The following is a 15,442-nucleotide window of genomic DNA, read 5'->3' on the forward strand; positions in this document are numbered from 1 at the left end:
GTTTAACTAAGTTGAGATTTGATTACATTGTTCTGGGATCCTCTTTCAAGTATTAAGACCGATAAACTGCCTGTTGAAATTTGGAAAGGCTTTTTGCAACTTAAGTCCAAAAAAGAAAATTAAGCACTTTCTTGTTAGACTGTGATTATTTTCACTGGTGTTATGCCTCAGCTACTGCACCTATGACAATATATGTGTCTATGTATGCGACAAATCTACAAAGTAAAATACTATCAGTGTTTTCTAAACCTGTTAATGTAAAAACTTTACACTGGATAAGGAGTATTTGTTTTGAAAGGACTAGTGTAGAGCATTTTCTCTGACACTGAAAGGAGGCCCTCGGTGGATGTGAGGATTTCCTCCCAAATTGAAGTCTTTTTTGACTCGGAAGCCACTGTTTCTTTTTTATTGTTTGGCTGTCACTGTTCTTAAATTTAGAAAAACAGGAAACAGGAAAAGTTACAGGTAATTTCTTTTGGCAAGAGACACATCTCTCTTCATTAGTGCATGAAAAACTTCAAAAAAGTTTCTACTTATCTCACAACTCAGTGTAAGAATTATAATTATTAATTAATTAATATTTATCAAAAATCATTACTTACGAATAGAAATCAGAGATGTTCTATGGTGTTGTGTAAATGCTCAAAGCTCTTTAATAATTACAATTAGCTATTCATCATTAATAATTGATAAATTATTAACCAAAACCAAAAAATGACACTGTTTATTCAACCGCTTCACCGAAGGTGGGGGAACTTCGACCTTGTTTTGACAGATAAATCACACTTGCACGAAATAAACACAAACGCATCTCTTAATTATATATATATGAAGATTTATTGAAGCCAAATAATTCTGATATACCATTATTTTCGTCCAAAAACCTAACTAACAAGCGCTATTCTACAAAAAGGGGATAAAAATGACTACTTAACAATACTAATAAAAGAAAAATATATGCACATTTAGTGTCTATGAAGATCAAACCATGTCTCGATTGCAGCGATCAGCTGCTAAAACGGTGGGGCCACACCCCTTTAGCCGTACAGCCGATTGCCCCAAAACTCGAACAAAGAGTCATAAAACTCTGAGGCAGTAATAAAACTGGAACAAAGGAGTGGTCAGGCGAGGCCCAGATTGCAGTTGCTTTGAATGAAAACTAAAGTCCAACTCTAACTCCTGGCTGATTTGGGATCAGCCAGACAAAAACATGAACACGCACGATTCAGCAGCGCTTGCACAGCAAATCGAAACACAGCTCAGCATAAAACACTTCAATCAGTATTGCATGCAACAAGTTGATACCTTGGATTAACTACTGGTGATTCTAAATCACCTTCACTATGCCTCATCCTGCCCAGACTTCTAAATGTACCTATCCAATATTATATAAAAAGAACGAATTTACGCTGACGTTGATTTCTTCTCTCCACCAGTTGAGGATGGATCAGGTCTGAATAAAAACAAGGGGGAGGATCATGCGTCTGTGATCACCTCAAGAAAAAAAAGGTAAACTTCTCATCCGTCCAGGAGGGGAAAATATGAAGAACCGTTAGCCAACTGAATCAACAAGGAGGAAACTCATCTCCTTGGAAATAAAACCTCTTCAGGTTTTTCACCTGCGCCGAGTGTCGGCATGGTCTCGATCGGTATATGAATCTTCTGACCTTCTTGTATCAGACAGATTTCCAGCTTTCAAGCTCTTCCGGGAATGGCCTTATGGAGCAAAACTTTGCCTGCGAGCTTTTGTCTCTACAAATATGCGCCTCCGTTGCGTCGTCCCGTGAGACACGCTGGAAATGGCAACAAAGCTTTATTTTTGGCGGATTTATAATCCCGGTGATGTCAGAGCTGCGATGTCTGTTGAGGTGCGCATGTCAAACTGTGCGACCAAAATGGATGACTCCAACATTAGGATGAAGGAGGGTGGTAGCAATACTGATCACCAACACAGTAAATTTCAAAGATAAAGAAGAGAGCTTTATTGTAGTTAAGGGTAAATTAGATCATGTAGTAGTGACACTGCTTAACATATATGTGCCCCAGGGAACAACAAATTGTTCTTTGAGAAAATATTTGATTTGATAGCCAGGGAAATTTATTTGTTGGTGGTGATCTCAATATCTACCTTCAACCTTAATTAGATACATCTGACCAGGGCCTAAGGAAAAGCCCAAATGGCACCACAGTCCAGCAATTGCTTACTGAAATGAACCTGATAATCGTATGTAGAGAGACTCACCCAGGAGGGAAGCAGTTTACATAATCTTCCCCCTGCCTCTCAGTATACTCACGAATTGACCATTTATTTATTTACAAATCTGATGGATATAAGGCAAGGCAAGGCAAGTTTATTTATATAGCACATTTCAGTAGCAAGACAATCAAAGTGCTTGACATGAAGGAAAAAATAACAATAAACATAATAGGCAAAGTACATTACAGTGACATAAAGGTAATTAAAAAATAAAGAGAATAGAATGATGGATAAGAAAATGAAAGGAAAGTTGGACTGAAAACTAATAATATTTATATGGCACAGTCAAAGGCTACTCTAAACAAATACATTTTTAATCTTGATTTGAAGCAACCTACGGTTTCAGTGCTTTTACAGTTTTCTGGTAGTTTATTCCAGATTTGTGGAGCATAAGAACTTAAAGCTGCTACTCCATCTTTGGTTCTGCGCATGCAGACTAGATTTGAGCCAGAAGACCTGAGAGGTCTGGGTGGTTGATACACTGACAACAACTCTGTAATGCATTGTGGTGCTAAGCCATTCAGTGATTTGTAGACTAACAGAAGTATTTTAAAGTCCATTCTTTGAGATACCGGGAGCCAGTGTGAGGCCTTTAGAACTTGGGTGATGTGCTCCACTTTCTTAGTTTTAGTGAGGATGTGGGCACCCGTGTTCTGGATCAACTGCAGCTGTCTGATCGACTTTTTAGGCAGAAGGCATGAATTAGTTTTTCAAGGTCCTGCTGAGACATTAGTCCTTTAATCCTGGAGATGTTCTTTAGGGGATAGAAGGCCAACCTTGTTACTGTCTTTATGTTCCTCTGAAGGTTCAGGTCTGAGTCCATCACTTCACCCAGATTTCGAACCTGACTGGTGGTTTCTAGTTGTATTAACTGAAGCTTTGTGGTGACTTTTATATGCCCTTCCTTTTGTCCAAAGATTATTCCTTCAGTTTTGTTTTGATTCAGCTGAAGAAACTTTTGGCCCATCCATGCATTGATTTCTTCTAAGCAATTACCAAGAGCTTGAATCGGTTCATAATCGTAAATTGTAAATAAGCGCTGTTTAACTAAATAATCTGAACTGAAACTATCTGTGTAGTTATGCTGCTATAGGCTTAGGCTGCTGGAGGACATAACAACCACTTTCACCCTCTTCGCTACATTCTCACACTACTCTCCAATTTTGCATTATTTGCTGTTATTTCAGCTTTTAACTTTATGTTCTCTCTATTCTCTTCCTAGAAGCTACACCTGGCCTGGCTCTGTGTCTACCTGTGACACCTTTCTGGAGATGGGCATCGTCCGAGCTTCTGCTGGCAACAACTTAATGCTCACTCTCTACCGATGATCCACATAGCCCTGTCTTTTAGTGTTTAACCCTTTCTCTCTCCTAGACATGGCGATTGACTGAGCTTTTACTGTGACTAACTCTATGTTCTCTCTTTCAGACTCTAACCTTGAAAACTGGCTCAGAGTTTATCTGTTATTTCTTTCTAGGTGAAACTATTAAAGGAGCTACATCCATTAACATTTACTTTTCCTTCCCATAGAAAGTACTCCTGGATCAGTGCTTAGATGTTCTTTTTGTGTCTCTGCTCTGTTCTCTCAAACCCCAAGTCAGTCGTGGCAGATGGCCGCTCACACTGAGCTGGAGGTTTCTTCCTGTTAAAAGGGAGTTTTTCCTCTCCGCTGTCGCTTCATGCATGCTTAGTATGAGGGATTGTTGCAAAGTCAACGCCAGTGACTGTCCACTGTCTCTACATGCTCATCCGGGAGGAGGGAATGAATCACTGACTGGATGCAATCTGCTGGGTTTCCTTAGATAGAAAAACTTTTTATCCAATTTGAATAAAAAGCTAACTCCGACTGCACTGTTCAATTGTTAGGATTAATAGGAATGTATGAACCTGACTGTTGTGAAGTGCCTTGAGACAACATGTGTTGTGAATTGGCGCTATATAAATAAAACTGAATTGAATTGAATTGAATCACCTGGTGACATCGTAACATATTGCTGTGTGTGGTCTGCATAGTTATGATAACTTATGTTGTCTTTTATTAAAATCTGAGTTAGGGGGAGCATGTAGATATTGAATAGACGGGACCCCAAGATGGACCCTTGGGGAACGCCACATGTGATTTTTGTGGTCTCTGATGTAAAGTTACCTACTGACACAAAAAAGTCCCTGTCCTTCAAGTAGGATTTAAACCAATTGAGTGCTGTACCAGAAAGGCCGACCCAGTTTTCCAGGCGCTCTAATAAAATGGAGTGATCAACAGTGTTGAATGCTGCACTAAGGCCCATTAATACCAGCACCGTGGTTCTTCCACAGTCTGCATTTATACGGATGTCATTGAACACCTTGACAAGAGCAGTCTCTGTACTGTGGTGAGCAGGAAGCCTGACTGGAAGACATCGAAGCGGTTGGTTGTTGTTAGGAAGTTGTTTAACTGTTGAAACACAGCTTTTTCAATAATCTTACTGATGAATGGGAAGTTTGATATAGGCCTGTAGTTCTGTAGTAGCAGCTTGTCCAAGTTGCTCTTTTTCAATAGAGGTTTGATAATTGCTGTTTTTAGGGCCTGGAGGAAAACACCTGACAAAAGGGGCATGTTTATTATTTGTGTTAAATCAGATGTTATTACAGGCAAAGCTTTCTTAAGGAAAGCTGTGGGTAAAACATCGAGACAGCAGGAAGAAGAGCTTAGTTGGTGTATGATTTCTCCTACGTTTTTGTAGTTTATTTGGTGAAATTGGGACATTTTGTCAAAATCAGTTCAAGTTGGAGACAACTTTGGTCCTGGAGTTGATGTGGATGTTCTGACTGCCCCTCTGATCTTTTGGGTTTTTTCAGTAAAGAATTTAGCAAATTCATTGCAGGTCCTGGTAGAGTGGAGTTCAGATGCCACAGTTACAGGAGGGTTTGTTAACTTGTCGACCGTGGCAAATAATGCTCCAGCATTATTAATGTTTGTGCTGATGATCTCAGAAAAGAAAGATTGACTTGCATTTTTCAGTTGTAGGTTATATCTGTATAGTCTCTCTTTATAGATAATATAGTGAACCTGGAGTCCAGTCTTTCTCCACCTGCGTTCAGCTTTTCGACACTCCCTTTTTTCACTTCTGACTGGCGGAGCACTTCTCCATGGAGACATTTTCTCTCCAGAAATCACTTTCACTTTTAGAATGAAAGTTATCTACCAGCTCATCTACAGTGTTACAGGGCAAAGTGGAGGTAGAAGAGTAAATCTGGTTAAAGATTTCAGCAGCACCATGCTTAAAGATGCGTTTTCTTATAATGTCTCTTTGGCAAACTGAGTCATTGCAGATGATGCTTTCAAAAATAACAGAAAAGTGGTCAGATAGAGCAACATCAGTTACAGACACCTTGGAAATGTTTAGACCCTTAGTGATGATCAAGTCCAAAAACAATTTCCCTGTTTGTGCGTTTGCTGTTTAACATGTTGAGTCAAACCAACATTTCTAAGAGTGTCACATAGATCTATTGGACTTCTGTCTTCAGGATTGTCCATGTGAATGTTGAAGTCTCCTACAATAATTAAACAGTCATAATCAACACATATCATACACATATAAAAGCTCATTAAAATCACTGAAAAAGTGTGTTTTAGACTTAGGAGGCCTGTAAATATTCAAAAACATGGTTCAGACCGGGCTCTTTACCTGGAGAGCCAAATATTCAAGAGTCAAATTTGCCCAGAAATACCTCTTTACATTTTAGCGGATCTTTAAACAAAGTGGCCACCCCTCCACCTTTTCTTTGCTGTCTGCTCTCACAAATCACAATGGGTGCTTCATTAAATTTATGTAACCATGTTTCTGTTAAAAACATAACATCAAGATTGTGGTTAGTCATGAAATCATTGATTAAAAATTATTTTCCTGACAGAGATCTAATGTTAAATAAAGCCAGTTTTTACGACTTAGTTACTGATATTAACTCTGTCTGGTTGTACCTGACAGTTTATGGCATTAAGTTTGATTGTTTATTACTGTCTCTTATTCTTTTATAGAATTAGAGATTGTAAAATAGAACTCAGGGATTTTTCTAACTATTCAGGATTTTACTTAACCTTGCACTTAATGAGTAAAACAAAAAATACACTTTGCAGACTTAATACAAGTAAGCTGAATGACAAATGAGGAGCAGATTAAACCTGATATTTGACACATATCTACAAAATGATAATAATGTTGAGGTGTCTTCAAACACCAGCTAAGGCAGTCATTCAAGATAAATTTTTTGCCCTCTCGGCTTCATGAAAAAAGGAAAAATGGAAAAGATCGACTGAACTAAAAGAGGAAATGAAAACATTAGAGACTAAGCATAACCAACAAAAAGATCCTCGGATATTAACAAGAATTAAAGCTGCAAGCAGCATTGAAGGCCCTCGCAGTTCAGCGCAACTCGGCCTGTGCAGCGACCTCTGGACCCATTGCTGCCTAAACGCCACAGGTGAGTGTGCCGTTCGATTCCATACGTCGCCAGTAGGTGGCACTGTGAGCGACATGTCATATGACGTTAGGTCATGCAGAGTCGTGGTCTGGCGAGAAGCATTTCAAATTTGGGGAAAGTACGACCTTCCAGATGGAAGCTGCACACACTTGTTTATTAGTGGGTGGGGCTAAAGTGATGTCATCAATTGACTCTGTCAGCATGTTCTGCATTGGCCTATGATCATGTATACCACATCCGATGATGTATGAGGGAGATATAGCCCTTGAAGTGTCCTAGGGGACGCTGTTGATCCAAATTCCAATGTAATCCAATGCAGGTGTTTGGGGGTTGTCAAAGATCAACCATACTGAGTTTAGAGTAAATCGCGCCATGCATGAGAAATTTAGAGCCAAACGCATGGCCATGGTGTGACATCAGAGTTCACCACGCTGCAATGGCCACACCCTCCAGCCAAACCAGTCAGTACTGGACACAAACTTAGACCATCATGTTATCTGTCACTTGGGACAGTTTCATGTTGATTAGGTGGAGGGGATCAAACATGGACCACACTAAGTAAAACATTACACTTCCTGTTCTCAGGGGGTGGGGCTTCGATGATGTCAGCATTTGACCATTGAATATTGATCAGGATGTCATATGGATCAATCCCAGAAGGTTTCATGTGTCTGTGACTTTCCTTGTAGGAGCTATATTAATTTCGTCTTTTATGGCAAGAAGTCATATTTTAAGGCGTTACCACGCCCACATACTTTCATGTATCAAAAAGCTTTTGATAAATTTTGATCCCCAGTGCCTTAATTAAATTCCTGTTTTGAGGAGAAAAAATGTCCCTGTCTGGACTTCCTTTTGTTTTACCATTAAGAACTGACCTAATGTTATCATGATACTGTTGAGGATCAGACCTGCTTTTGTAGACTCTAATTGTTATTGTGATGACCACGAGTTGGCATGAAGACAAGTCCTCATTTAATAAATAATGCTGGGCATCAGACAGTTTAAAATTTAAACTTAAAATGTAAAAACCTTTATTTCCCTTTAAGCAGGTGTTCCATGGGCTGGCCAGGACCCTGCTTACCTCTTTGCAAATTAAATTCATCATGTCACATATACCCTAATTTTTAATTAGCATGAAACAGTCATTCATTCCACATAAACAGACAGACAAAACGCACAGACATTGGCTACATAAAAGTTTGATTAAACTGCAAATACCAAATTTAAGAAAATAAAAATCTGCTCCACCGTTTATTGTGTCAGCAATGCTGTATTCAACTTTATCTTGTTTAAACTTAGGATCCTATTGTCATAGTTTTTAAGGCCAACTTGACCCACATGCAGAGGACACTCAGGCAGAGAAGCGTAGATTCAAAGTTTTATTACTCAGTTCAGGAACAAGGCGAGCAGAGTCAGGCTGTAAGGGAAGGACAGAGATGAGCTGAGGAAACAGATCGGATTAATCAAGTCAAGATCTATGCTCACTATTCAGGTGGCAATCAATCCGCCAGGGGGGAGAAACGGGTGCAAGTGTGGGGCGTGAGCCTGTGCAGAACCGGCTGGAGCGCTCCGATGTTCCAGGTAAGCAAGGTAGGTGGACAGGTTGCGCTCTCAGACTGGAGGACTTACAAGGGCGGCTGCCAGGCACAGCAGAATCCAGTCTTGACGGAAGGTGAGTTCCAGAGGGAGAAACCGAGCTCGGCGGCTCGGCTTGAACGGCCTAAGACGAAGGGAAGAAACAGACAATTAATCAAGGCTCAAACAATTAGACCTTCCAAAATTCTGGAAAGGCTGGCCAGGTTAACACTACCACAATAGGCAAGACAAGAGCCAGCGAACCACCCTCATAGTCCTCCAGCTGATGAGGCAACGACGTACACCTGTCAAACCTCCGGCCTGCAGCTCCAGCGCCTCTTAGGGGTGAGAGAAAGTTAGTAGCAGGCAAGTTAAAAAACAGACTGAGACACCTATTTAAAAAAAAAGTGTGCACAACTTTAGAGAGTGGAACCAATTTGTTTCTCTTAATGATTAAAATAGTTTCTTACCATTTTCTGGCGCCTCGTCGATTATTTTGGGACCCAAATACACTCCATCAAACTGTTGTTTTATGTTTTTAAAGGTAAGGTAAGGTAAGGTAAGGTAAGTTCATTTATATAGCGTTTTCAGTAACAAGACATTCAAAGCGCTGCACATGAAGAAGAACAATTACAATACAATCACAAAGAAAATAAACAGATACAGACACAGAAAAACAAATCAAATGACACTTATAATCCTTGGGAGTAATAATAATTAATAATCCTTCCAACTTTACTGGTAGAAATTGGTTCCAAGCCACTCTTAATAATAAAGCTGGGTCATTGGTGTAAGAGCAGCTAAAGTCCAAATTACTAATAATAATTGGCTTTTGCTGGTAATCCTTCTAAGAAATCTGAAAATCTATGAAAAGTAATGAAATCACACATTTAGGTAAAGTAAGATAGGAGGAAACAAAATCATATTTCAGACTCTATTCTTAGCAGAATAGAGTCGGTACAGCACGGAATCTCCTCATCTTGAGGAATCTCCTCATGTTGCGCAGTGCAGCCGCAGGCTGTTGTATCCAGTCCGTTCGTGGCCCCTAGCCAGAGGATGAAGCGCTTCCAGGGCACGGGCGGAAACAACAATTTGTCTGAGCTACTGCACCTTGTTGGCAGACAGACGCCTCGGAGCTCCCCTGAATCCTTTTCCCCAGAAGCGTCACCTGTACTTACAATCACTTTTTCTTAATTAGGAAAGACTCTCGCAAGCGAAAATTTAATCTACACGGCTATTCCTGGAAGAGTTTGAAATCTGATACAAGAAGGTCAGAAGATTCATAACCAATCGAAGACACCGCCGGCACTCCGGCGTAGGTGAAAACCCACAGAGGTTTGTCCCCAAGGAGATGAGTTTTCCTCCCTGTTGATTCAGTCAACTGCAACAGTTCTTCATATTTTCCAGTTTTGGATGGATGAGAGGTTTACCTTTTTTGAGTAGATGGAAGACGAATGACACTCTGATCCTCCCACCCGTTTTTCTTCAGACCTACCCATCCTCACGCTGGTGAGGAGAAGAAGTCAACGTCAAAGTAATTTAGTTCTTTTTATATTAAATGGGATAGGTGCATTTAGAGGTCTGGGAAGGGTGAGGCATAGTTAGGGTGATTTAGAATCACCAGCTCAGCCATCTCGTGTTGGGGTTTACCCCAATGGATGAGAGGGTCGCATCCCTGCGCCTTCGGGTTGGCGACAGGTCTCTGACTGTCGTTTCAGCCTATGGGCCGAGGGGTGTTGCGGAGTACACGGCCTTCTTGGCATCCCTGTCGGGGGTACTGGATAGTGCCCCTCAGGGACTCCATTATTCTGCTGGGCGACTTCATCGCCCACGTGGGAAACGACAGTGACACCTGGAGAGGCGTAATTGGGAGGATTCGATCTGAATCCGAGTGGTGTTTTGTTATTGGACTTCTGTGCTAGTCACGGATTGTCCACAATGAACACCACGTTCAAACACAGTCGACTGTGGCTCAGTAGGAAGAGTAGTCGTCTTGCAATCAGAAGGTTGTGGGTTTGATTCCAGCTTCCTCCTGCCATAGGTCGATGTGCCCCTGGGCAAGGCACTTAACCTCAAGTTGCCTACCGATCTGCGTATCGGTGTATGAATGTGTGAGTGTTAGTCAGTGCAATTGGGTGAATGTGGCTCTAGTGTAAAGCGCTTTGAGTGGTCAATATGACTGGAAAAGCGCTATATAAGTTCAGTCCATTTACCAATTTACCATTTACCATCAGTGCACTTGGTACCAGGACACCCTAGGCAGGAGGTCAATGATCGACTTTGTTGTCGTATCATCAGGCCCATTTCTTGCTGATTGTGTTGATGAAATCTTCTAATATCCTAATGGGATGTCCGTGGACAGAAGCATTCCGGTGTTTCCTTGCCCACAGTAGTATGTATTTCTTATTGATGCATTTGTGGAAGCATACAATAATTGGACGGCAACTTTGGGATGGTTTTGGCCCCAAACTGCGGTGCACCTGCTCCAGCTCCAGATCAAGGGCACAGCTGCTTCTTTGAGCAACACAGTTATAAAGAGCCGGACCTCGTTTCCCTCCATTTCCTCAAGGATTTGTTTGGAGCACGAGATCAAGTCTTCTATTGCCATCTTTAGCTTCTCGTTCACTTCCTGGGACTTTTCCAGCCGTAATTTCTGTGCGCAACCTTGCCGTCCATATTGGACAGTCTGTCCGAATCTAATCTTTCTGAATGCGTAGCAGTGGCCGTCTCCACAGCCAAAATGCTGGAGTGGGGAGTTGCAGTCTCGGATAACATCTGGAGAGAGGACCGGGTTGGGACCAGAGCCATGTTCAAAGAGATGGTGAGTATTTTTGTGGGGTTCACGATCAGCATATACAATGTTAGTGGCTCTTTGTTGGAGGTCACAGACGTGGAAGTCATCTTGCTAGCTTCTTTATCTTGTGGGCTAAAGTAATTGGTTCTTGCTGTGAGCACTGTGCGATTTGCTCATTTTCACACAGAAGTATTTAAACTTTTTTTGGCTTTGCAAAAAAGTTAAACTCCAAAATATGGTTGAAAACAAAAGAAAAAGTCTCAGTCAGAGGAACAAGCTACACAGGTGGCTTGCACCCAACCCCCTGGTTTCATTAATTGTATTGGTAGCCTATGCATTACACATAGCTGTCCTGTTATCTATCTTGACTTACAGGCATTTTGATGTACTTGTTTTCAGGTGCATGATGGAAACAGCAGCAGTACTCCAGAACTGACCAGGTTGTGTGGCACTGAGCTTCCAAGCCCCATTAATTCTTCCAGCAACCAACTATACATCAAACTCCGCACAGATGGCAGTGTCAATGCTGGAGGCTTCATTGCATCTTACAACTCCAGTATGCAAAGAAACCCATGCTGCACAATTCACTGGAAATTTTACTTTTCCATAACTCAAAAACATATATTTTACCAGAGCAGATTAAATAAGATTATTTTAAAATCTACGTTTGATATAAATCCATTTTATTTGTTGTTAATAAATAATGAGAATTGCTAAAATACTGAAGTAAAAGCCCATATGATGTTACTTAATTGTTAATGCCTCCTAAGAGTCAGTGGAGCTTACTAAGACTATATGTTCTTAGATTACTTAGTTTTCTGTTTATTTTGTTACATTAAGTAATTAGGTGCCATTAAAATATTCATTGAGAATATGTACACAGATTAAAAAACATTAGGGATATTGGTATTCTTAATATGCAAAAATAAACATCTGTAAAGTCACCAGTCTTTTTATAAATGTACCTTGAGAAACAAAGAATTCCAATGACAAAAATGCATTCCAATCAAATTAGTTTTGCAGTGTACTTTAGTTTGCATCATTGCTTTTTTTGTGTTTTTTTCAGTGTGTCATAACATACTCTTCTCACATCAACACCAAGGAGTGATCGAGTCGCTGAACTTTCCAAACAGCTACCCTGGAAACAGTCTGTGCAGCTGGACCATCCAGGCTAGCAGTGGAAACACAATCAACTACACCTTCACCGCTTTTCAGTTAGAAGCCACTTCTAGCTGTAACTATGACTACATCAAGGTACAAAGATACACACAATTTAACCATATTACATTAGGAAAGACCTCGGCAAATATTGATATTCCTGCTTTAATTTTGTAACTATTTCTAGAGCTTTTGTGGTAACTCCGGTGTGTCTGTTAATCTGTTTATCAGTTAACACCTGAATTCAAACACCTGTGGGTATAAGTGTGAGCATACTTGTGTATATAAGGTTTCTCTATAAAAATATGCAATCGTGAGTGTGAGGAGCCCCTGGTAGCTGCAGCGACGAGCCCACATGCCCCGCGGGCAGCCGTCTGTGCCGAAGCAGATCCAGCAATGGACCCAGAGATCCGAGACCCCGGGGCAGATCTCCCCCCAAGCAGAGGCCTGACAGAGCCACTGGGAGTCAGCACACACTGAAGCCCCTATTCCTGGATACAGAGAACCACCACATAATGGCAAATAAATGCTACTCTCCAGTCAGAACTGCTAGAACCAAAAAAATATTTCTGTGGTTCTACACACAGAGGAAAACACAGGGTTTTATTCCCTTTTTTTCATGGTTCCTAAGAGAACGTGAAAAACAACACCCAGTCTCAGTGTTCAACAAATCGATCATGTGGAGACAATTAAACATGCTGACAGCAGAGGAGTTGCTGGAAAATGATCACCAGAGTGACTGGTTCACCTCCAAAGATCTGTAAGACGCATATTTTCACATCCCCATCATTCCAAAAGTTCAATCTCCTAAGACTCATTACCTAAAACAAGAGACCTGGCAAAACAGCCCCACCGCATAAAGCTACCACCACCATGTTTTACAGTAGGCGCTGTGGTCTTAGATTTGAAATCCTTAAGTCTTCCATACGTTATTCTGCTTCTGTGGCCAAATAGTTCTTTTTTGTCTCATCTAACAGTAAACCTTTTCATTTGGCAGGTTTATGTGTGAAGCTGAACATTTTAGTCAAACTTGAAGATGTCAATTTTGAAACAGGAGCCTCTTGATCATTGCAAAAACATGGGACTGAATTGTCCTGCTTTGGTGTTGTTCTGTTTTCTATTTGCATACAGTAATCATAGAAAGAAACATTGTTCATTGTATTACTTAATACTTTGAAAAAGTGCCACTCAGTGAAAACTGTAATTCAGGGTTATTAATTGACCAAAATTTAATTACCTTGAAAAATGTGTCAAACGGTAAATTGATGTCTTGATCACAGCTTTTTAAAAAAGTGGTATGAGTGTGATTAAAAATTGTCACCATGTTTGTTTAAGCAGTGTTGTATCAGTACCCCCATAATAAGAACTATTTCTAAATTCATTTCTTCCAGGTTAATATGAATGTTCATAGTTCCCCACATAAACATTCTGAACTAAGGTCACTGCTTCAACTTGAACTAGGCCACATTCTGTTATTGTCTTTGGTCTGAAATAAAGTTTAAAAATATACATAGAGGTCATTTATAAGAAAGCAAATGCATTTTGTTGTCTTTGTTCACATAATCTCTATTTTATATTGGTTGAAGTACCACAATTGCTGCCTTAATTGACAAATTATAATGCTTTTATCCAATGAAAACAATGCTGAAAGTTTGCAAAGCAGTCCATACAGACTACTTTCTATTTGCAATCACTTTTGACCCACCAATTACCAACTATTCAGCACAGATAGGACTTGCCATACGTTGGTTGTTTTGTCCTGGAAAGCAACAAAGCACAGTAATACTGAAAAACTGTCAGATGCTAAAAGTTGAAGTTGTCTTGGACAAAACAGCGGAAGGACTCGCTCATTGCACATTTTTGATAATTCTCTAGCCAAAGGAATAAAAAAAAGATGTAGTTCACCTGCATATAACTTTGGTCATAAAAGGACTTGAAATTCCAAGATGTTCTTCTAAAATAAAATATTTTTCAATTCAGTTATATTCATTCTATTAATATAGTGCCAATTCAAAACACATATTGTCTCAGTACACTTTGCATACACAAAAAAGTAAATTAATTCCTCATATTGTCATAATATGCCTGTGTAAGGGCTTTTTGTGTTTGGGTGCTGTCTGCACTCTGCACTTCTTCAGTTGCTGTTATTTCATTTCATTCATGTTGATTAGATTCATCATTCATTCTTGTGTTTAGATTACTTTCTTGGATTCTTTTGTTAGATATTTTAGTTTGTATTTCCTTGTTGATCTGTTTCTGCCATGTTTATGTTCTTTAGGTTGTCCAATTGTATACTTATTTCCGTTCACTTAGATGTTTCTGTTACCTTCCTGAGCTCCCTGCTCATCAATGTTAATTTGCTTCCCTCCTTCAGTTGCTGGCAGTCTCTCTCCCACCACCTGTTCCTTATGTCCCCCCCAATTAGCTACTATTGTTCATTGGTCCATTCTCCACCCTACCTCAGTATTTATGCTCCCTGGTTTCTTTTTTTTTTTACGTTGTCCTGTCCGCTGAGTGCCAAGAAAAAGACCAACAGATTTACTTTCACAAGTTGAGCATTACAGCTAACACTTTAAAGCTCTGCTTTAGATTTCTTAAAATAACTTTTATTAGAAACTGCTTTCAGATTATTTCAATTGTTACAGTCATGGAGATAGAAATGAAAAGAAAAAAAAAGAAGCACAAAAGAGAGAAAGGTGGGGCAAAAAGGAAAAGGGGATAGAAGGAGAAAAAAATGGAGGAAAGAAAGATGGATGAGAAGAATACAAGATAACACCCTGCTTGGTTCTACACCTGCAGAAATTTTCATATAACCAGGTTTTTCACCGAACAGTGCACGGTACTTATCAATGCAAGATGTATTTAGTGGTAAATGCGGCTCAATATAGAACATTTGTGTATCTGTTAACACCTGAATCTAAACACCTGTAGATCTGAGTGTGAGCGCGCTTGTGTATACAAGGTTTCTCCATAAAAATATGCAATAGTGAGAGTGAGGAGCCACAGACCTGCCCCCCTGGACCTGGGACATATACGGAGGAGATCCAAGCCACAGACATCCAAAGGCCCTACAGAGCACAGGAACCCAAGGAGAACCACCGTCGAGACTACTACAACCCCCTTTAAAGAAGAGCAAGGGAGAGTCCCAGGGGAACCACCCAGCAGCCACACTGTAGAAGCCCCAGGGAGCTGCAGCGACG

The 15,442-nt window shown here is 40.3% G+C and overlaps 1 protein-coding gene across 1 annotated transcript in view; it reads left to right on the forward strand.

The window, feature by feature from the left end:
* The window catches only part of cubn (cubilin (intrinsic factor-cobalamin receptor)), a 214,064-nt gene that overhangs the window by 96,972 nt on the left and 101,650 nt on the right, over positions 1-15,442 (forward strand). The window contains exons 26-27 of the mRNA XM_047349911.1: positions 11,484-11,640; positions 12,151-12,338. Of these exons, the coding sequence (XP_047205867.1) occupies positions 11,484-11,640; positions 12,151-12,338 (345 nt within the window). The remainder of the gene's footprint in view (positions 1-11,483; positions 11,641-12,150; positions 12,339-15,442) is intronic.

The sequence above is a fragment of the Girardinichthys multiradiatus genome, chromosome 21, assembly GCF_021462225.1.
Source record: "Girardinichthys multiradiatus isolate DD_20200921_A chromosome 21, DD_fGirMul_XY1, whole genome shotgun sequence".
NCBI classification, from domain to species: Eukaryota; Metazoa; Chordata; class Actinopteri; order Cyprinodontiformes; family Goodeidae; genus Girardinichthys; species Girardinichthys multiradiatus.